We start from the raw sequence: 24,360 nt of genomic DNA on the forward strand, positions 1-24,360 counted from the left end.
ATAACTGTGGGAATGATCTGGGGCACAGGTTACTTCCGTATACTCCCGAATGTAAGTACACATACACAAGAGATGGTGTCCCAGTTGAACTGAGGAACTAAAAAATAATGAGCAATCTGGGTCACAGGTGTCTATAGTGTGTGTGTTTTAATCCATAAAGCTCTTAGAGTGATATTTTTAGTATAACTAAGAACTGCAGGAATACATAAAAGATCTTTGAGCTTTTGATATAAACGATAGTTTGGTCATGACATCTTCCAAAAACTCAGTTATTTTCCCCAACTCAAAGGTTCTGATGCCTGAAGCTCTTTCTGTCATGTAGCACAGGGTTACTTCTGAGTATTACCATTAGGGCCAGCCATGGAAAAGCAGCAGGAAGAAACAAATAGAAGGTCTATATTTTCTGCTCTGCACCATTCAGACTGAGAGGTTTTCAAATACTCTAGAAAAACATAATGCTTCCTTAGAGTGAAATACTTTTTATGTTCTAGAAATGCATCCGAAACATCTTTTATGCTTTTTCCTCCCTGCTAGCTTATTCCTAATTACACTATAAACATTAGCACAGTACGAAAGGGGATAATAACACCTTCCGCACTGCCTGCCTTCCAGGAGAGATGTGAGCATTACTGAGACAAGGGTTGGTAAAGCACTCAGGCTTCTCTATGAACAAATGGCATTAATGTGGTTTTTAAAGAGAAGTCTGCTCATGTTCTGGACATCTTTTGTTTTAAACTTCACCTACTTCTTGTTTATGCATTTATCTAGGTGGAGGTGTCTAGAAGCTTCTGTTTTTGTGAGGGGAAATGGAAGGTTTTGATTTTTTCTTTATTAAAAATAAATCCGGGGTGGCTAGGTGGTAGAGTGAATAGAGCACCGGCCCTGGATTCAGGAGGACTTGAGTTCAAATGCAGCCTCAGACACTTAACACAAAAACTAGCTGTGTGACCTTGGGCAAGTCACTTAACCCCAACTGCCCTCCAAAAAAGACAAAACATAAATAAACCCAAAATTTCAGGGCAACTAGATGGTGCAGTGGATAGAGCACCATCCCTGAAGTCAGTTAGACTTGAGTTCAAATATGGCCTCAGACACTTACTAAACTGTGTGGCCCTGGGCAAGTCACTTAACCTGATCACCTCTAACCTCCCCCCACTCACCCCCCAAATTGTATGACAATTCCAAAGTTCATAATATCATCAGTTTAGAACAGGAAAGTAATGTCAATAGTCATTTACTAAAAGTCTCTGCTTTACAGAAAAAGAGACTGAGACCCAGAGAGGTTGAGTGATTTGTGTATGGTCACACCCAAGTGAAAGAACCCAGACTCTCTAACTCCAAATCCAGCACTCATTCCATGGCACCATATTGTCTCAAGGAAAACCTGATGGACAAAAAGCATTCTCCAGCTTGGATCTCCTTTAGGTATACTTGGTCCAACAGAATTGCTTTCTGTCTTTCTTTTCTTTTTTTGGGGGGAGGGGCCTTTTGGTTTTTTGGAGGGCAATTGGGGTTAAGTGACTTGCCCAAGGTCACATGGCTAGTTTTTGTGTTAAGTGTCTGAGGCCACATTTGAACTCAGGTCCTCCTGACTCCAGGGTCAGTGCTCTATTCACTGTGACACCTAGCTGCCCCTGTCTTTATTTTCTTTAATGCCCTTTTTACCTTCTTAATAAATAAATAAATGAATAAATACATCTGTGATGTTTTAATCCACATGTTGGGGCTTTACTGTCCTTGGTGGTGAAAAAGTTTTTTCTAAAGCTCTTTTGGGGATCTTTCCATTTTTCTTCTTTTTGTTCTTTAAAAATTTTCATACTTAAATGATCTCAGGATAACTTTGCTTAGTTAGGTCTTATCAACCTTTCTTTACACTGATTTTCCCCTCCCCTGCTTCTGTTTTAATAAGGGATTTTGTTGTTGTTCTGTTGTGTTTGACTCTTCATGACCCCATTTGGAGTTTTCTTGGCAAAGATCCTGGAGTGGCTTGCCATTTCCTTCTCCAACTCATTTTACAGATGAAGGAATTGAGGCCAACAGGGTTAAGTGACTCGCCCAGGGTCACACAATTAGTAAAGTGTCTGAGGCAAGATTTGAACTCATGAAGATGAGTCTTTGTGAATCCAAGTCCACTGCAGCACCTATTGGTCCATAACAAATGATACTGTGCATATACTTTTCCATCTTCCTGTTTCATAAGATTTTACAAATGAACTGATATTCTAAACTACTGTTGCTTTTGGTTACTACTTTGGTTACTGCCTTTCCTCCCTTGAAAAGTGTTCACTAAGGCACTTTTTTTTACTCTTTTGGTCTTCTTGTGATGATGATGATGATGATGATGATGGTGGTGGTGGTGGTGGTGATGACAACAGTTAACGCTTATATAGTGCTTACTATGGGTTAGGCACTGTGCTAAGCACTTTACAAATATCTAATTTTATTCTCACAACAACCCTAAGAGGTTGGTGCAATTATTACTCCCATTCTATAGATGAGGAAACTGAGGGGCAGGGTTTGAGTGACTTGCCCAGGGTTAGTGTCTAAGGAAGAATTTGAACTCAAGTCTTCCTGATTCCAGGACCAGTGTTTTACCACCTACCTGTTATCTATCTGTAATATATACATGTGTATTTAAATAGTTGTGTGTATATACACGTGTCTGAGGCCGTATTTGAACTCAGGTCCTCCTGACTCCAGGGCCCGTGCTCTATTATCAGTAACTATGACTACATAAAGATTGAGTTCTTTTAATTGCACCTGGTGATTTTTTTTTCTCACTTTCGTTCTTTTTTCAGCTGTGTATTCATTTTGATCTCTACCCTAACAAACTGGTAGTCTGAAAATATATCTGATTGGGGAATGACTATTACCTCAAAAATAACTTTTTCCCTATTTATTAAAATGTTGATTTAATTTGTTGAGATGTCATTCTGTATTGGCCCCAACTCGTGACCACTGGCTCTTTTCCTGAAGTATTCGTGAGGCTTAGGCTCAAGACTTCTGTGTAATCCATAAGCCTTTGGGCTCTTTCATTTATTCCTGTTTTATACCTTGCCATCTATTTCTTTCCATACTCATCTAGTCTCAGCTTTACATTGAAGTCACTGGGTATTGTATAGTGTAAAGAGCACTAGCTCTGGGTTCAAAGTCCACCTCTCTTCCACCTTTCCCTATGTGACTCTGTATAAGTCACTTATCCTCTGTGGAACGCAGTCCATTTCTCCATAAAATGTCAGTCTTTAACCATAGCGACCATGACATGAAGAAAAGTACAAGATGGGCTCAGCCCCACGTGACTCCCTTCTGCTTCTGCAGTTATCGGTGACAAGACAGGTCCAAGACGGGGCAGAAGGAGCTAGGAATGGTGATGTTTATAGGCTATCTAAAAACTGTAACTTGGTGGTTGATATTCCAAATGTGAGGTCCCTGTCCAATGAACAGTGAATGAATGGAGAAAGCATAGCAGGAACCAAATCAAATCAATCTTGGCATTCTTGTTACAAATGAAATTAGCAGGAAATTGCAGCTAAATGGAAGGGTCCCTTCCAGTTCTACATCTGATGCCCTCCATAGGATCCTCCTAGGCTAATTTAATTTGGAGGGCATTACCAAGTTCCTCCTAGAAATGTCTCTATGTCTTCATTCTCTGCAAGAGATGTTAATGCATACACTGTGACTATTTTCATAATGGTCCTTTGGGAAATACTTATCACGAGAGCTGGAAAATGAGATGACCAAATATCTCATGTGATGGTGCTTCTTGGTACCTTCAGATATATGACAAACCGAACTTTGCCCATTCCTTTATTTGCCTCTCAAAGGACAACCTGTGAACCGCCTTCCCACTTGGCTGCAAAGGTCCTTCTGGTTTTATTTATACTAACAATGCCAGGATGAGTTTGATCTGGTTCTCCGTGTTCTATTCACTCACTGGTCACTGGACAGGGATCTCACATTTAGAGTACTAACACCCGAGTTTAAGACTGTTGTTCAGTTGTGACCAACTCATTTTTCCCCCATTTGGGGTTTGTTTGTTTGGTTTTGCCATTTCCTTTTCCAGCTCTTTTAAGAGATGAGGAACTGAGCGAACAGGGTTAAGTGACTCACCCAGGGTCATACAGCTAGTGTCTGAGGCCAGACTTGAACTCACTAAGATGAGTCTTCCTCACTCTAGGCCTGGCACTCTATCCACTGTGCCACCTAGCCGCCCCACATGAAGCTTATAAACTAACTAAAAGGTGTCATTCTTAGCATTCTCTTCCCCTTTTCCCACCGCTTTGTCACTATCACTGAAGAAAAGGAATGGGGCCACGTGGGATGGAGGAATTGTGTGCTTTTCTTCATGCCCAAAGAATCTATCTCCAATGACCTAGTGGTGCTGACCTTCTCTGCACTTAACAAATGCCATCTTCTAAAGGAAACTCAGACCCTTTCCAATACCCTGGAATCTGTCAGAGGCTATGCTCTACTGACACAACCTTCGTGACAACCCAGCGTAATCTCCACACCATAATACGGCATCAGAGTAGAACTTTGTGGAACAAATGTGGACTGTTTTTAAAACAGTTACTGGCGTGCAATCATGAGGGCAAGTACCGGATGCCTTATTCTTCTTTGTAACCCCAAAACACTTAGCTTCCACATAATTGACTTTAACAACACAAGGATGCAAAAACGTTACAGTTTTACTTTAAAATAAAACTGCTCATCCTATTAATTCTATTTTCTTTGCTTTAGGGATAAAAAAAATGCACCACAAAAATGGACATAGCTTAGCCCTTTGAGGGAGTCTTAAATTCTGGTCTTTCTGGTATTAAAACAAATGTTTAATTTAAAAAATGAATCTTATCAGCTCTATTAGCCCAATGAGTCATGACCAAGGTACATGTCATTAAAGATATCTTGCAAGATTTTGGCAAACATCTCCCACACTAAAGACACTGGGCTAGAGTCAGGATTTTGGTCGTATTTCTGACTAATAATTGTGGGCAATTAAACCATTTAATCATGCTAGGGTTCAGGTTTTTTCCTATCTATAAAATGAATAGATAGATAGGACTAGATGAAGGACTCATGCTAAATCCTATGATTGAATCCATGTTCACCACACGTTTATTCAACATCTAGTAAGAGCCAAGCACCGTGCTAGGCACAGAGAAATCTTTCCCCTCCCCCCCAACCCAACAACCTACCAAACAAACAACGCAGTCCCTACTGTCAAAGAGCTTACACGCTATGAGGTGGGATTGGGCAAGAGGAAAGAAGAAATTCAGTAAAAATACAAAATAACTTCCTAGCAACGAAGGGAACCAGGATAGGCTCTTTTTGTAGAAGGAGGTACCCTTAAACTGAGTTCTGAAGGAAGTTGAGAAGTTATACAGGGTGTCCCTAAAGTCTGGACACATAGGAAATCTCATTATGCATATTTTCAAAAAATGAAATTTTCAACATTTTATCTAATTAGCATAAATGAGATTTCATAGGAAGACATAGGAGACACTTAGGAAATCTCATTAATTAATTAAATTAATCTCATTAATATGGAAAATAGTTCCCAATAGCTAATAAAAAATATTATTTCTATATGAAATTGTCATGGCTAAAATTTATGCTAATTAAATAAAATGCTGTTGAAAATTTCATTCATTTCATTTCTTGAAAATATGCATAGTTAATGAGATTGCCTATGTTTCCAGACTTTAGGCAACAGTGAGGATGGAGATCCTTCTTGGCCTGGAGGAAGGCCAGTACACAAGAAGGAGGGGGATCAGAGGCAAAATATCACGTGTGGGGAAATAGCAGGCCAGTTTAGCTAGAATGTGGAGGATGGAGAAGAGTAATGCATCAAATACCAGAAGTGACCAGGCACCATTAGAGAAAGGTTTTAAAAGTCACACAGAGAAGTCTGTATTTGACCTCATGAAGGGCTGTGATCAGAAAGGACTTTCAATATCTAGGCAAGAATGTCCCATATACAACAGTGGACAGAGGAGACAAAAGACTGGATTTCAGTCCTGACTCTGCTGCCTCCTAGAAGGTAGCAAACTACTCAACTCCTTTGAACCTTAACTATAAAATAGTAATAATAATACTTATACAACCTTATCTCACCAGGTTGTTGTGAGAATTGCATGAAATAATATACTTAAAGCATTTCATAACCACAGAGTACTACATAAATGTCAATTGTTTTCATCTGTCTGGCCAGCAATGAAAGCTACTTATTTCCTGAGAAGGCTGGATTTTTCCAGGTCCCTGTGAATGTTTTGGTTATTTATTTATTTATTTATTTTTTAAGCAATCAGGGTTAAATAACTTGCTCAAGGTTATACAGCCAGTTATTTCTGGGTGTGGTGCTAAGTATCTGAGCCCAGATTTGATCCCCAGGTCATCCCAACTCTGGGGCCGGTGCTCTTACTCGCTGAGCCACCTGGCTGCCCCTAAGCAATTGGGGTTAAGTAACTTGCTCAAGGTTATACAGCCAGGTGTTTTTTGGGTGGGTGCTAAGTGTCTGAGCCCGGGATTCGATCCCCCAGGTTGTCCCGACACTGGGGCCAGTGCTCTTATTTGCTGTGCTACCTGGCCACCCTTAGTTATTTAATTTTTTTAAACAGAGCTACCTCATGTGTCATTTTCTTCTACCCACATTTCTAGGTCTGGGAGTAAAATTTAGTGGTATGTAAATAAATTTAGGAGGGGCTGCCAATGTTATTACTTGTGCTTGAGTGAATGTTCTGATCAGAAAAAAAATCAGGAAATAGCCTTTGGATGAAATGAAGGCATGATTTTATTTAGATTCAAATTCTGGACAAAATAAACTGTAAAATAAATGTTTTCCAAAATCCATTCACTTGAAAGGCTTTCAGGAAAGTCACCAAATGCAGCTGAGGTATCAGAAAATTCCAGACAGGACAGCTTAGAGCAGTGATTTCTTGCCTGGTTTGGCCACACCCTGGAATTATTGTCTCTAATAATCTATCTCAAGCAATGCCAAGAAATTCTCTCAAATCACTGAAGGCCAAATGAATGTTAATTCTTTGAAACACACAACTGTCACACAGCCCTTATATAAGACCTAGAATGGACCTTGTGAAATCAAGCAATAACAGGGAGGTAACTTGAAAAATAAAAATCTCAGGCTTATTCCTGGTCCAACAGAGACAGTGACAATAATGGAATGTGTCATTCTCATTTTCTCACCCCAAGAGAGGGAAATCCAGAAAGCCAACCAGGCAAGGGAATAAAAAGCCTATTTAGTTTTGGCCATTATATTAGTTATGAAATAAAAGAACTAACGCATGTTACCATAAGACATTTTTCCCTAAAATTATATGTATGTGAGACAGGCACTCTGATAATGTAGAGAGAATGCTAGAGTCAGGCACTTTGCTAAGAATTTTATATTATACAGTTGTGGAAACTGGGGCAGTCAGTGGTTAAGTGACTTGCCCAGGGTCACACAACTAGTAAGTGTCTGATGCCAGATCTGAACTCTGTTCCTCCTGCCTCTGGGCTCAATGTTCAATCCACTGTATCACCTGGCTGCCTAGTTGGGAAGACCTGGGTGTGATTTCAAACTTGGCCACTTTTTTTTTTTGCAGGGGGGAGGGGAGGGCAATTGGGGTTAAGTGACTTGCCCAAGGTCACATGGCTAGTAAGTATTAAGTATCTGAGGCCGCATTTGAACTTAGGTCCTCCTGATTCCAGAGTCAGTGCTCTGTTCACTGTGCCACCTAGCTGCCTCGTCCTTGGACATGTATTAACTGTGTGAACCAAGGCAAATCACTTAACCTCTATGACCCTTACTGACCAGTTATGATCTAAAATGGGCAAAAGAAGTTCCCATGGGTGGCCAGGTAGCACAGCAAGTAAGAGCACCGGCCCCAGTGTTGGGATGACCTGGGAACCGAATCCAGGCTCAGACACTTAGCACCCACCCAGAAATAACTGGCCGTGTAACCTGGAGCAAGTTATTTAACCCCAATTGCTTTAAAAAAAAAAAAACCAACTAAATGTTGAAAACTAAAAATAAATTAAAAAAAAACAAAAAAAAGTAGTTCCCACACTAATGAAATTGTTAGTGCTTGATATATTGATGTTAAAATACAGGTTAAAAAGTAGTAGTAAATAGTAAATATTTGAAGGTCTGCAGTAGAATATTGGTTCATTTATTAGTTAATATTAAATTTATAAAAATCACATAAAAACATGTTATTTCTTAGTGAAGTTAACAATCATAAGGCTTACTGGGTAATATATCCAGCAAATTCCATGCCGAATATTATCTTTGTATTGTCCCTTGAAGATCAGCCTCCCATCTGAATCATACTCCTGGGCAGGTCCATTCAGCTCTCCATCTGCATAGGTGCCCTTGAGGACACCTCCGTCCTCATATGTGTATACTCCCTGCCCCTGTAAGGCGTCATCCACATAAAACCCTTCCAGTGTGCTGAGAAAGAGAGAGAAAGAGAGAGAAGGGGTTCAACCCTCTATAGAAATTAGCACTGCATCAACTTAACTCCAGTCTCAACTCTTCAATAACTCTGTGTGTCTTCAAAAATTATGGGTCTGTGTGCTTAAATTCAAAACAGGTCCCACAATTTTCCTGCATCATTAGGGAAGGTAGAATTGATCATATAACTAAGATTAGAAATGGAGGACTAGACTTAACTCTTGACCTCCTGGCTTCTGCTGCAGTCTTGTGTTTTCCCTCTAGGGTAAAGTCAAGAGAAGGGAAAAGGTACAGGGGAAAATTGAGACCATCTCTAAACTTCCAATGCGTCAAATTCCATACCCTTCCCCACCATTGCTGAGGGCAGGGATCCCCTTAGCACTCTCCCACCATTCCTCCTTAAGAATGATGTCTGAAATGTACGATCCAGAAATGAAAGTACGATCCAGAGTCCATGAATAGCCCCAACTATCTTTCAAATGCTGTCTATAATGTATTATAGATGGTCTCTATCTATATATATATATACATATATATATAGATATTCACCATGGGAAAATGTCCAGATTTCTGGTTTGGGCATAAGTTAATAATCCTTGACTCCTCTGATTCTAAGAGAGGTTTGTTGTGGAATCCAAGCATCACTTATCAATACAAGTGGGAGCAGAAATGGAGGGGTATGGGGAGGAGAGGGATAAGGAACATTGCCAAATCCCAGGAGGACAGAGTTTGAAAGACAGGACAGGAGAAAGTTTACCAGCGATTACCATACAGATTTCACAGCATTCTTCTCCCTTATCACTTTGTTAATAATAATGGCTCACATGTGCATAAAGTATTATGATTTGCAAAGCACTTTTAAATATACTGTTTCATTCACAAACACACCTAGACTCCAGAAAGTCAGAGCACAGAAGTATAAGGTCCCAGAAGAAATTCTTAGTGTGTACTTGTCTCTAAAAAAGGCAGAAAATCTTCTCTTTACTAAAAAAAAAAATTCTTATGACTATACAATCCAGTAAATCTTCATGACTTGGATTAATTGTAGGGAAGGTTAGTTTGAATGAACTAAAGCCATGCATTTTAGAAATATTCTTAGGAAAACTCTGGAGAGGATCAAAGATTTGGAGTTGGAAAGGTCCTTTAGAGGACAATTAGGCCACCTCCCCTTCATTTTCACCCCTCTCCATAAACTTTATTTTATCCTTTATTATTTCTGATTGGTCTCCCTTCTTCAAGTCCCTCCGCACTCCAATCCATTCTCCACTCTTCTGCCAAAATGATCTTCCTAAATAGAAAGTCTGATCACATCACCACCACCCCCTACTCAATAAACTCCAATTGCTCCATGTTACCTTCCAGGATCAATTATGAAAGTCTGTTTAGCTTTAAAAGCCATTCACCAATCAGCCCCTGCCTAGCTTTCTCTAAGTCTGTAAGAAGGCTTTCTTTCTTACACTTTGAGCCACCAAACTGGTCTACTTTTGCTTCCTTGCATGCCACACTCCTCCTCAATCTGTGCCTTTTCTGTCTGCCCCTCAGGCCTGGAATACTCTCCCTCCTCACTCCTACCCCTGGCTCCCTTCAAGATTCACCTTCCAGGAGAAGATGTTCCCAGTCCCTCCTTTCTCCTCAACTGTGATTTCCTCCCATTACACTGTCTACATCTTGCAAATACATGGTTGTTGCAGGCTATCTGTTCCCACTAGAATCTGAGCTTCTTGAGGGCAAGGACTGTGTCTTTACCTTTTTTTTTAGTTTTGTAAGCCCTAGCACAGTGCTTAATAAATACTTGCTGATTGATTGAACAGAGTCAATAGGTTGACCCTGACACTAGATTACCAAAAAAAAAAGTGTTGCCCTTGTAAGTGGCATTAGTGAAGAGATAAGATTTATATCAATCAATGATCAACATTTAAATGCCTTCTATGTGCCACATACTGTTCTAAGCACTTGGGGGTACAAGAAGAGGCAAAAGCCAGTCCTTGCCCTCGAGGAACTGACAATCTAATGGGGGAGTCAACATGCAAACAAATATATACCAAGCAAGGATAAACAGGAAATAATTATCAGAGGGAAGGCACTGGCTCTAAGAGGGGTAAGGGAAGGCTTCCTGTAGAAGGTGGGACTTTAGTGGGGACTTAAAGGAAGCCAGGGAGTAGCTGGAGAGTAGGAGGGAGAGCATTCCAAGCATTGGGGGAGAGGGGGGGAGAAGCCAGAGAGAAGGCCCAGAGCCAAGGATCACAGCTTTGGAACAGGAAGGAGCCTCAGAGGCCATCGGATCCAAGCCCTCCAACTTACAGATGAGGACTGGGGGCCTCCAGAGATCTAGGTCACCTAGGTAAGTGAGTCTTTAACCTGGCACTCACACATCGATTCAATAGGAGCCGAACCAATGCTGGTCCTCTGCTCACTATTTCTATTGGTATGCTCAAGTTTGTGAAAATTCCCCTTTCAGGCTTGCTTTCACTCTCGGTGAAAGGCCTGGCTTCTTTCACAGAGCTCCGCTTCTGTCTGAAGGACAATAAATCTGGATTCATGGAGCACTCATTAATGAAGTTTCCCTTGTGCTTCTCCACAAAAAAAGAAAGAAAAAGGCTCTTGGGGAAGAGGCATTAAGAATCATCTGATTATACAAGCCCTGAGTTGTGTGAATTTCATATATTTTTTCACTTTGGATTTTCAGTAACATTTAAAATTACTCTTCAAACAATCCCCAGGGCCCTTGGGGGTAACTTGGGATCATTCTCACATTTTCACCTAACAACAGAATGTTCTCTGGCTTTTCCCACCACACTTCACCAATGGCGACGGCATTCTCTTTTAACCAATGTCACAAGAGGCAGATCTTAGATCCAAGGAGACCCAGATTCAAATCCTGCCTCTGGCACCTACCACCTATGTAACCTAGAGCAGCAAGCATTGTACAGCAACCTTCCCTGGGCTGCAGGGTACTCACATGTAAAATGAGGACATTGGACAGGACCACCTCTCTTTCAGCCCTATCTGTAATGCTAGAATCTTACCAGTTGTTTGATGTGCAGTTGTGAAGCAAGTTTTCAACTAGGAACTAGATACACACACACACACACACACACACACAGAGTCCCAAAAGTCATAGTGAAGTTTTAAGTTTTGGTGACAGAGTGCTGGGCTTGGAGTCAGGAAAATTTGAAAGTTTAAATCTGACCTCCAACATTTACTAGCTGTGTGATCCTGAGCAACTCACTTTAACCTCAGTTTCCCCATCGATAACAAGGGGATAATAATAGCACCTACCACCACCAACAGAAATGGGGAAGTTGGAAGGAATGGGTTTAGGGGGAACACAATAAATTCAACATTAGCTATGTTTAGCTTGAAGTGCCAGTAAGATACTCAGGTAAAAATGGGGTGATGTAAAAAATAAGGTCAAGATATACAAAATAATATATGATAAAGCTATGACAATAGCCTTCTATTTATCCAAATATGGAATTGATGAAAAAATCTTTGTTTTTCTTTACAGAGATTTATAAAGTAGTAGCATATAGATGAATGCTATAACCTTAAAGCAAACCCTCAATTTGAGTTTGAGAATACTAGGCTAGATGACTGAAACCCCATGAGAGGGTGCCAGGAATGCTAAGAGCCCATAGTGGGGTCTGAATGATCTGATTTTCCAGCACCAAGAACTGAACCAAACAAACAATTTCTGAGGATGATAATATGTTTCTTGGAAAACTCAAAGTGAAATTAAGTTTCATGTTAGCAAATGGAGCATCAGAATTCTTTTATATCTACTGATATTACTAAGAAACAGATTTTTTTGCATTTTTTTATTACAATTTTTCTTTTAACTTTTTTCAGAGGATGCATGACTTTGTAGAATCTGACCTTCATAAAAGAACTAAACCTTGGATACAGCATCTGGAGGCCCATGTCTGACATCTTCACATGCCTGCTAATTCTGAAATCTTGATTTATGAAAGCTCTTCCAAGAATGAGGACCATCAGTTTCTTAGAAGGTAACTTGTGTGTGCTGAGACTTCTGGAAATCAACGTACCCAAACGAAGGCAATGGATTTTAGCTAGTGAAACAAAAAGCTGGAGCAGAATGAACCCTACCATTCCTTTAACTTGTCCCAAGTTCAGCCAGCAATTTGCAATAAAAATGAAAACAAGGGGAGACTCACTTCTCTCTCTACATAAAAGTCCCTTTCTGCTTTTATCAGATGTTAAATATAAGAAAATAGATTTCCTTTGACTAGGTCATTGTAGAGTTTGAATGACTATTAGGGATAACAGAGCAGATTTCTACATTACGTGGAAGTGAGCTAGAAGACATTTCTTTTTTTTTTTGTCTTTTTGGAGGGGGAAGGCTGGGCAATTGGGGTTAAGTAACTTGCCCAACGTCACACAGCTAGTAAGTATTAAGTGTCTGAGGCTGAATTTGAACCCAGGTCCTCCTGACTCCAGGACCAGTGCTCTATTCACTGCACTACCTAGCTGCCCCTAGATGGTCTTTCTTTAAGAGTCTTTCCAACTCTGACTTAGTTCTATACTCATCACATAAAGTACTTTTCCTACTTTTAAGTAAGTCAGTCATTGATACCCTATAAGATGTGAGACCAAAAACAGTTGAATACAACTGAATAAAACCCCAGAGTAAAACAAGAAAACTTTTACGGTTATTGCTTGGAAAGTGGAGAACTTAATTCTCCTCAATGGCTGTCTCTGCCTAGCAAAAGGATCATCGATTTAGAGTTAGGAATGGCCTTCTATGTGAATTTTATAGATGAGGAAATGAGGCCTGGAAAAGTTAAGGGCCTTGACTTCCTGGAGATTACACAGGCTGTGCAAGAACCATGATCTGAACTTGGTTCTTGGTCTCCCAGTCTAGTGTTCTTGTTAATGCACCATAATGCATCACCACAACCAAGTGCTTAGGTCTACAGGGGTGGGGGAACCTTTGGCCTCTCGGCCACATGGGGCCCTCTAGATTCTCAGGTGTGGCCTTTTTACTGAGTCCAAGTTTTATGGAACAAATCTTTTTATTAAGAAGATTTATTCTGTAGAGTTTGGATTCAGACAAAGGGCTGCACTTAAGGACATACAGGGCCACATGTGACTGTGAGGCTATAGATTCCCCATTCCTGGTTTAGGAGGATATTCACTCCAGGCAATTTTACCTGTATAATACACTAGAAGGCACCCTCCTGTCCTGAAGAAGTAAGATATCCAATTTAACTTCAACAAAAAACAACAATAATTTTGGCCCTGGTGGAAAGTGGAACAATTCAAGTTGGTAAAGTGTAAGATAATACTTAGAAAATGTACGAGTATTGGGGTGGCTAGATAGCACAGTGAACAGAGCACTGGACCTGGAGTCAGGAGGACCTGCGGTCAAATCTGGCGTCAGACACTTAACACTTAACTAGCTGTGTGACCTTGGGCAAGTCACTTAACCCCAACTGCCCTGCCTTCCCCTTTCCAAAAAAAAAGCAAAAAAAACCAAAAAAAAGAAAATGTACTAGTATTAAAAAAAATTAATATAAAGACTCAAAAATAAATATTTCCAGATCCCTACTTGACCTTCAGGCTAAATATCTGTTGAATCTCCAACAATACAAGTGCAAGGTCAGCCCATATCTTATCATAGAATCATAGATTTAGAGCTGGAAGAGATTTTCTTTTGAGGCCATTAAGTGGCTCATTTTATAGAAAAGGAAACTGAAGTACAGAGAAGTAAGTTAAGTGTCTTGCTCAGGCTCTCCCAGCTAGTAAGAGCCTGAGAGAGGATGTAAGCTCAGGGAGGTCTTCTTGACTTCCAGCCCAATGCTCTATTCTCTACATCACCTTTCAACCATCTCATCAATATTAGATTTGACCAAAAAGTTACCAAATTATTTTTGTTCGTACAAACTCTTGGTCAAACCATCCTTATATACAAACCAACACCTGCAGTTTGAACTCAGAGTCAGTAGAACTGTGGCTCCTAAACATCTTGACTACCTGTTCATTTTCATAGCACCCCACTGGGCTAAGTTTTACAGGTAGGGAAGCCCAGCGTTGAAGTTTGCCTTGCCTTGAAATAAATGGATTTGGAACCAGTTTCAAACTCCTGGTCTATAGCAGACAAGCCCTCGAGTGGCTGTTACATTCAATAAACATTTGGATGGTGCAGTGGTTAAGAGGGCTGAGCTGGGGGTCAAGAGAGACCCTGGTTCATACGCTTCCTCTGACACTTACTAGTCACCTAACAATGACCGCTAACATTCAGGGTGCTGTAAGAGTTGCGAATCGTTTTATAAGTGTTATCTCACAAAGTCCCTGGAGGTGGATGCTATGATTATCTGCCTTAGCCTAAACTCTCAAAGCCTCAGTTTCTTTGAAAAACAGAGAAAAAAAAGACTTAGGGTATTTATAGGATGTTATCAAATGAACTAGCCACTGGAAAGCACTTAATAAACCTGTAAACACCATACAGAAATGGGTTCTTCTTCTTCTTCTTACAATATGCTCCCTCCCTGTCTATAAACACTGATTTTAAAGGAGGGATTTCAATTTAGGATTACACTGAAGAAACTGGATTATAAGAAGATCAGTACTACCTGGTTTTAAGATAATGTTTTTAATTTCTTTGGGTGGAGCACAACAGGGGTGGTAGAGGAAAAAAAGGTTATTATTCCAGGAAATAGCCTTATCCTTAACTTTATTTGTAGGACAATCCAATATGGCAAAGCACAAAAGCCAGGACTTTCCCTCAGGTTTCTAACAATCTGCTGATTGATAATGACTTGATTTGTTTATTGAGAATCCTCATTGGATCATAGGATTTAATAAGCTTAACTTTCTTTGGATATAAACCAGTGTCTCTCTCTTTTTAAAGTTTTGTAAATGCTTATTGTTCTGAACTGGATTGTGGTACTAGGGGGCAAGTCATTTTATCTCTTAGGACCTCATCTTCAAAATAAGGGGCAACTCATCTTCCTTAGTTCAAATCTAGCCTCAGACCTAGCTGTGTGACCCCGGGCAAGTCACTTAACCCTGTTGGCTTCATTTTCCTTACCTGTAAAATAAGCTAGAGAAGGAAATGGCAAACCATTCCAGGATCTTTGCCAAGAAAACCCCAAATGGGGTCATGAAGAGTCAGACAAGACCAAGAGGAACAAAACAACTGAACAAGGAGGGAACAGATGATAAGGATGATCCAACATGAACACAGAAAGCCTGAAATGGAGGCAGGGCAACTTAATGAGTAATGAATATTCTGATTTTGCAGAACTAAATTCTGGAGATCTTTATTTAAATTTGCCTTTATTTTTAATCTAGAAGTGTGAATTAATTAGTACAGCAATCTTAACCCTACCCCACCCAACTCCCACAATTAAGACTTGTGGTAGTTTACAATCTCAGAAAATGGCCTGAGGCAAGAAGAGATAAGTGACAACCAACAAGTAACAGAGGCTATAGAACCAACATCTTCCCAGTTCCAAGTCTGGCCCTCCCCATTCACTATGCCAAGCTGTCCCTCAGGCTCTCATCTAACTGCTTGTCCTGAATCTATACAATTGAGACTTTTCGAGACTCTTCTGGTTTCCAGGAATTCATCCAGTTAAAAATTCAATAGAGCTATTTCTTCTTCCAGAAATCCTTGTGGAGGAAATTCCTGCTATTAAATTCTACCATTAAACCACACACCACTTAAAGAAAAATTTTGCCTCCCAAAGTTATCAGAATACCTAATGGGATTTCTCCTCCCTTCCTTCTAATTCAAGGGTGTAACCCTTCACCCAAAGCCAAGGAAGGAATTTTCATGAATTTATAACAAAGATATAGACATTTCTATTTCCTGTTTGCCTTCCCAGTAGTTTTTCCTACATTTGTTTTGTTTTGAAGCCAAACTCACGGTGAGGAAGTTCCCTTTATCAAAGTGATTTAGATTGCTCTACAACTTAAGAGTTTCAGCAAGTTGCTTGAGAGTCACTGGGAGATGAAGGCTAGGGTCACACAGAGAACATGTAACAGGTAGAATTAGTACCCAGATCTTCAGACCTCCAAAGTGGCTGTCTATCCACAATGCTATGTTGACTCTCTCCTTCTAATTTTTAAAATATGGATCCACCCAATGGTAAAAAAAAAAAAAAAAATCATTAGGAAAAAAATCAGTGTTTTTCGTACTCAGCAGCACAGACCTATCTCAAACTGTTGTTTGGTTTTGTTTTTCACCTTCATTTCAAAGTGCTTGTTTCTGTTTTATTGAGGCAAGATTTTTAGACCAAAGCCCCAAGGCAATTCAGATCCTTACCCTGACTTTCATAAAATCACAGAATCTTAGTAGGAAGGGCCCTCAGGGGCTACCTAGTCTTCCCTAACATCCTACTGTGGTTATCCAGCCTCCCCTAAGCAGAGGTTCCTAACCTTTTTGAGTATCCTGGACCCCTCTGGTAATCTGTTGAAACCCACAGACCTCTTCTCAGAATAATGTTTTTAAATGCATAGAATAAAATACATAATATTACAAAGTGTAACAGGACTTTGAAGCCTACCCTGATCACCTAAGATGAAGCCATCCCCCTGTAGTCACTGTGCCAAAAGAAATTCAGTTATATTGGAATGCAGTTATCAAACTAAAAATAGAAAAAATTCCCAGACTCTAGTTTAAGACTCTCTGCTTTCAAGTTTCCTACCATGTGAGAGTCCTAGTGAAGGGGAGCATAAGGCAGCTCAACCTTATTAGAGGAAGGCATGATAGTCTTTTTGACATGAAGCCTCAAACCACCAGTAACCACCGAGGTCTCCAGTTCCCTTTATTAATCTATGATGTCTCTTCCATCCCTATATTTGGCTAAACCATTTGAGAAGCTGTTTTCAGGCGGTACCATCTGCTGGGATAAGTTCCAAGGTAAGTGACTACCTGATGCAGGTCTGCAGCTCCCCTTTACCTCCCAACAGTGGAGTGGGGCAGGAGAGGATACACACACATTGGTAAGTAAATCCTTGTTTATTGCAGAGCCAGCCTAAGCTCCCTTTTCTTAATGTGATGAAAAGATTTGTGGCATTTGAGACCTGGAAGGGATGCTATGTCATCTAGTCCAACCCTCTCCTCTGGCCTTCCTAAATCCCCAACTAAACTTCCCTTCCTGATGAGATCTGCCCAGTTAATAATTCCTACAAAGAGTCTGCTTAGCAGAAACTTCATAAACTGGAAGGCTGCATGTTAGAGAGGAAAGAGCACTTGGAAATGTCATCAGAAGACTGAGGATCAACCCCTGGTTCTGCCACTTATTAGATGTCTGGCCTTGGGCCTCTGTGGGCCCAAATTTTCTCATTTGTAAAATGAAAGTGTGGGTTTAGTAGTTCACTAAGTCTCTTCCAGCTCAAAATCGACCTAAAGATGATAATGACCCTCTTAGGGCCATGTTTCAGTGGCTGTCTTTTGTAGTTGAAACCTTCAAGCACAAGGATTCTGGTCTTTTTTTCTTTCCTCAGTTTAAGATCATACAATCTCTTGACATTCATTCTAACTCTCTGATTCTCTGGAATGGTCTGTGACAACACAGGAGAAGTAAATAATCTGAGAATTCCTGGCTTGCACTCCACAATAACTATGACCAGTACTCTGACCTGAATTCTCAGAACTTGGCCACACAGGGCTATAATTAGGTATTTTGGTACCCACAGAAAATTCAGTGGAGGTAGAGCAGGATAAAGGGGAGAGCCCACCCAATTTGACCCAGTGGCATCAGGCAAGAGAGTGGTTCATGCCCTGGGGAGTTCAGATGGGTTAAAGCAATAGTGAGAGGGGTAAGGCCATGAATGTATAGGGCAAGGACAGCAGAGGGTCTTAATATCTATAGCCTGAAGGACGACTGTAAGGAAGAAGTTCCTTCCCATTTTGGCACCCAGGAACAAAAACCCAGTTGCCTTGCCCCATTTCTGACTCTGGGTACCCCTAGCATGTAATGACCACTATATTCCTTAACCCTGGACATGCCAATCTTGTCCCCTCACTCTCTAATCTTCAATATTAGTCTATAACTATTTGGATCCTTTTCAGTAACCTACAAAAACATTCCCTGTCTCCCATATCAACCCTCACTAGAGTCTATAAGACCCATTTGCTATAACCTTGTCTTTCCTCTTTTAGTCTAGGCTAAACTCCCAGAAAAAACCATGAGTATTTGGTGCCTCTATCTTCTCCTCACTGTCTTCTCAATCCTCTGGCTGATGTTCTCATTCAAATTTGAGGGCTCCAAGATTACTGGTGATCTTTTCCTTATCAAATCTAATCCTTTCCTCAACCTTTTTTACCTGTCTGCAGCATTTGTCACTATTGGTTAATCTTCTTCTGAATAATCTCTCCTGTTTGTATGTCTGTGACACTGCTCTTTCTTGGTACTCCTGTCTGAGCAATCCTTAGTCTTCTTTGCTGGATCTTCATCCATGATATGCCCACCAATTTTTCTTTTTCTTTCTCTTTCTCTGTTTATCTGTGTGTAAGTCTCCCTTTTTGTCTCTGCCTCTGTCTGTGTCTGTTTCTCTTTCTCTCTCTCCCTCTCCCCCAGGCCTGGAGCCAAGAATACCTGAGTTCAAATCTGGCCTTAGATACTGTGTGACCCTGGGCAAGTCACTTAATCCTGTTTGCCTCAGTTTCCTCATCTGTAAAATGAACCAGAGAAAGAAATGGCAAACTACTCCAGTATCTTTGCCCAGAAAATCTCAAATGAAATCAGAGTCAGACATGACTGAAATGATTGAACAAGGTTCCACAAGCTCTGCTCAGAACCGGCTCACAGTTTTTGACTGTGTGGCCACTAAGCCCAAGTGCCTATTTGCTGAGAAATGTGAAATGTGTTGTTATCCATGTTGTCTAATGTGGGGGAATGAAGAAGAAGAAGAGAAAGTACTTGGTTTAAGTTGAAGTTATATTTAGTAGTGAAAAAAACACAGTTTCCTTGGACTCACCCAGGTAGTCTGTCTCAAAATCTAGTGAGGAGCAGGAAAATGAAATTGAGCTGCCCTGGTTTTCACTAGAGTTTATCCTCCTTCTTTCCCTAGCTCCCTCCCTCCTCCCTGGAAACATTATTGCCACTTGCTACAAGAAACAATACTTCCTTTTGTCTCCCAACTTCTCTAATTGCCAGTAAGGGACAGCCATGTTTTTCTAGGGGAACAAGTGTACTGGCTGGGTCCCTGGTCAGTTTACAGCTTCTTTTTTCCCTTTCTTTGATCTAAAATATCTTGCTATTTTGGACAAGAGGGCACTGGGCTTGTTTAAAATAATATCTCATCCAGCAGAGGACTCACTAGGTGAAATTGAACCTTTATTCTTCAACAAAGAGTTGACGCTTCCATGATAAGACCAACAATTTGGGAAGTCAGGAGGAAGCCCAGCCCAATCAAGCCCATCCATAGATGTTAATGCTAAATTATTCATGAAAGGATTAATCAGGGTCTTTGCTTTCTCCCTCTCCACATTATTGCCTAGCAATGGCTTCTCCGATCTTCAGTATCTCTGCCAGGGAAAATTCTTCAAGGGAAAAAAATGGAAGAAAAATGAAAACCAGTTACTTTGTTCTTTGTAACTCTCTCTCTTGAAATTACTTTGTGCCTAATTGATATTTACTTTCTTCTGTACATGTTAAAGTCTCCCTAAAAGAATATAAGCTCCTTGAGGACAGGAACTATTTAGATTTATCTGTTTCCCCAGTGTCTTCCATATAGTAGATGCTTAATAAATGTCTGTTGAATTACTTGATTTGAATCACAAAAAGCCTCAGTGGGGGGAGAGGGTTAGAGATAGATTTTGATTATATATGCTCTTTTAACCTCTTACCATCCTCATGAATAATTAAGAATATCATGCACAAGAAAAACTTTCTTTGAAATCAACCTGTTTATATTTCTCAAGTGATTGAATGAATATTACAGAATACTATAAACACAGCAGTTCATGGCAGCCCTGCTGTGTCTGTAGCAAAAGAATTTTAGTCCACTGTTACTAAATGACAGGTATCAAGTCCCTGTCATCCACAAAGAGACTTTATCTCTAGCTAAGAGCCCCAGGATATTGTCTACCTGATTCCTTTAGTTTAGAAGTTTGCCCTCCCCCCCCCAAACTTCAGAGTTATAAAGCTATGCTGTATCCTATAACTAACATTAGTTTAACCCATTTAAGTATTTTCTTTGGTGAGGCAATTGGGTTTAAATGACTTGCTTAGGGTCATATTGCTACTAAGAGCCAAGTTTCTGAAGCAGGATTTGAATTTAGTTCCTCCTGACTTCGGGGCTGATGTTTTTTAAAAAGAATTTTTGTCTTTGCATTTTTTTTAAAACATCATAATCATTATGAGATATAATGCCTCTCCTTCCCTCCCTCCCTCCTGTTCCTCTGCACCACTTAACTGTCTCAACCCATTTAGTTATTAACCCCCTACTTTTCAGTTTCTTTGATTACAGGGGAAAATCATGGGGGTAATTCCTTGAAGCTCTAACTGTGATGTTTAAAAAGTTCAAGAGACATAATTTCTGGGTATTTAGTCATTTTATTAATAATGCTAACATTTTAAAGAAAAGGTCAGTGGTACTCTTGAATGTCAAAGACAATCATGGTGGCAGGCTCATGGCTTATATACCCATGGAAGAGGTATTTCAGAGGGCAGCAATCAGCTCTGATTGGTTAACAATTAATGAGAGAATGAATATTACAATAAGTGGCTGGACCTGTTCTAACGAACTTTGATTATGTTATTTGCTTCTAAGTTATCCCCAGTCTTAGGCAATCTATTCAAAGAGTTTATATCTCTCACCCCAAGCCAGAGCAAGCTGGGTGGAGCAACGATACCAAGAATGGGGAAAATGTTTATCCTATGTTCCATCAGCCCTGTCCTTAAGACACTGGACAAGGAAATAGAACAGGAAAAAAAGATGAGGTCTCCCCAATTTTAATAATTGGCTATTAATATGAGAAATAATAATTTCTCTCAAAACTAATGTGGTATAGGAGACTCATACCTTGTATGAGGTAGGGTCAAAAAAGCTTTCTCTTGCTTATTGTGAATAGAGTTCCCACAGCCATTCACACCATCACCCACATTCACGAGGAATAAGAAGCTGCTTACTCACTATGCCCTCATGAAATAAAGGTAAGCAAAGCAAAATGATCAGAAAAAGGAGAGATCTCTTAGCTGGAGATACAAATTAGGGGTGAGGGGAAGGGATAGCAGTTATGCGATCAACATAAAAATCAACATGGAGACAGATTCTCCCCGAAAAGAAGCATGAACACAAATTTTCAAATGCTACCTTCCATCAAAGAAGAAAAACTTTCCCCGTCCATTCTTTTCTCCATGGACAAAATGCCCCTCGAATCTGTCTGTGGAGGAGTAGGTGACTGTGCAGAGGCCATGTGGTAACCCATCCTCATCCAGATGCCCTTGGAAAAATCAAAAAGCAAAGGAATCCATAAAACTGGGATTGCTTCAACCATTAACAAATGAGTAATGTAACGAAAACTTAACAAGTGGCCTGAGGTCAGACATATGACTATCCATCCCAAGAGGTGTTTTTTTAAAAAGAATTTTGTCTTCGCATTTCTTTAAAACATCATAATCATTATGAGATATAATGCCTCTCCTTCCCTCCCTCCCTCCCCTTGCATGATCCTGTCCTTGTAACAAAGGAAAACAGTAAAAACAAACTAGCCAACTTCTCTGTTGGTGTCTGCAACTTTCTGTACTACCAAAAGGAGGGCTTTTCAGAAGATTCTTCACTTACCTGGGTCCCCTGCGCAACAGTTAACAAGGAGCACATTCTCCCAAGAAGCTTTTTAAAACTTACAGGGGTTCAGCAGACCTATACACATTAGGAAAACAATTTACTTTAAAGGGGTACAAAGATCAGAAGTTTTTGTAATTTCTGTTGTGTGGATATAGAATAGGAAAAAAGTTCCTCTTTAGGTGGAGATCCCCAGGTTGTACAATTCATCAATTACCTAACAAGTGCCCAACCTTTCATTTTTGTGTTAAGGGCAGTAGGCACAAGTTAATAGTATATGGCCAGACACATTATCATTCAATTCTTTCTTTTTTATTTTTCATTTTTCAAATGCTTTATTAACTTGTGATTTACATTATTTGTTTTCCACCAGATTTTGAGTTACAAATTTTTTCCCCTACCCACCGCCCTAAAATAGCAGTCCCACAGGATATCCCCTCCTCCAATCTGCTCTCTCCCATATCTTCTCCCATACCCCCTTTGACTTTTCTAGTAGGGCATGGTGGATCTCTATGCCCCAGTACCTGTATATCATATTTCCCAATTACATGCAAAATAGTATTAATAATAGTGTATATATGATATATATATATATATTTAAACATTTGATTTTAAAACTGAATTCCAGATTCATTCCCTTCCTCCCTTGTCACCCACCCTTACTGGGAAGATAAGCAGTTCAGTATAGATTGTACATGTGTGGCTAATGCAAAACAATAACACAGTAGAGATATTGTAAACGACTGACTATATTTCCCTCCCTCCTATCCCACCTCCCACTTGTTCTATTCTCTACTTTGATCCCGTCCCTTTTCAAAAGTGGGTGCTTCCAACTTCCCTCCCCCCCTAGCCTGCCTTCCCTCTTATCCCCTTCGCCCCTACTCTCCTGTACAGTGAGATACCCTATTTAGTGTGTATTTCATTCCCTCCCCCAGCCAAATTTAATGGGAATAAGGTTGACCCATTCCTTTTTGCCTTCCTATTCTTCCTCTCCATTGTAACCATTTTCCCTTGCCTTTTCTATATGAGATAGTTTACCCCATTCTGTCTCTCCCCATCTCCTCTCATTATATTCCTCTCTCACCTCTTAATTTCACCTTTTAAGTATCATCCCTTTCTATTACATTGGTCCTGTGCCCTCTATCTATGTATACCTGTAAACATATATACACATATTCACATATGCATTCATATGCCCATATACCCTCATATATAAACATATATATATATATACATACATATTTTTATTCCCTTCAACTATTTTCATACTGAGAAGTTTCATCAGTTACAATTATTGTTTTCCATGTAGGAATGTTAATAGTTCAACTTTGATAAGTTTCTTATGATTTCTTTTCCCTATTTGCCTTCTCATGCTTCTCTTGCTTCTTGTATCTGAATGTCAAATTTTCTATTCAACTCTGGTTTTTTCATCAAGAATGTTTGAAAGTCCTCTATTCCATTGAATGACCATATTTTCCTCTGAAACATGATACTCAGTTTTGCTGGGTAGGTGATTCTTGGTTTTAATCCCAGCTCCTTTGACCTCTGGAATATCATATTCCAAACCCTTCGATCCCTCAGTGTAGAAGCTGCCAGATCCTGGGTTATCCTGATTGTGTTTCCACAATATTCAAATTGTTTCTTCCTGGCTGCTTGTAATATTCTTTCCTTAATCTGGGAATTCCGGAACCTGGGTATAATATTCCTAGGAATTTTCTTTTGGGGATCTTTTTCAGGAGGTGATCGGTGGATTCTTTCAACCTCTATTTTGCCCTCTGGTACTAAAACATCAGGGCAGTTTTCTTTGAGAACTTCCTGGAGGATGATTTCTAGGTTCTTACTTTGGTCATGGCTTTCAGGTAGTCCAATAATTTTTAAATTCTCTCTCCTCGATCTATTTTCCAGGTCAATGGTTTTTCAACCATGAGATATTTCACATTGCCTTCTATTCTTTCATTTGTTTGGCTCTGTTTAATAGCATCTTGATTTCTCATAAAGTCATTAGCTTCCATTTGCTCCAATCTAATTCTGAAGCAATAATTCTCCTCATTGAGCTTTTGAAATTCTTTTTCCATCTGGCAAATTCAGCTTTTTACGGCATTCTTCTCCTCATTGCCTTTTTGAGCCTCTTTTGCCATTTGAGT

At 40.0% G+C, this 24,360-nt stretch overlaps 1 protein-coding gene across 1 annotated transcript in view; it reads right to left on the reverse strand.

Annotated features, from left to right (window-relative positions):
- Positions 1 to 24,360, reverse strand: part of SETD7 (SET domain containing 7, histone lysine methyltransferase) — a 73,678-nt gene that overhangs the window by 33,739 nt on the left and 15,579 nt on the right. The window contains exons 2-3 of the mRNA XM_069105402.1: positions 21,746 to 21,875; positions 8,251 to 8,452 (exon numbers count right to left, since the gene is read on the reverse strand). Coding sequence (XP_068961503.1) covers positions 8,251 to 8,452; positions 21,746 to 21,875 — 332 coding nt within the window. The remainder of the gene's footprint in view (positions 1 to 8,250; positions 8,453 to 21,745; positions 21,876 to 24,360) is intronic.

This window comes from Petaurus breviceps, unplaced genomic scaffold, assembly GCF_028583685.1.
Source record: "Petaurus breviceps papuanus isolate PSGF00001 unplaced genomic scaffold, PetGlider_PUasm1.0 76, whole genome shotgun sequence".
NCBI classification, from domain to species: Eukaryota; Metazoa; Chordata; class Mammalia; order Diprotodontia; family Petauridae; genus Petaurus; species Petaurus breviceps.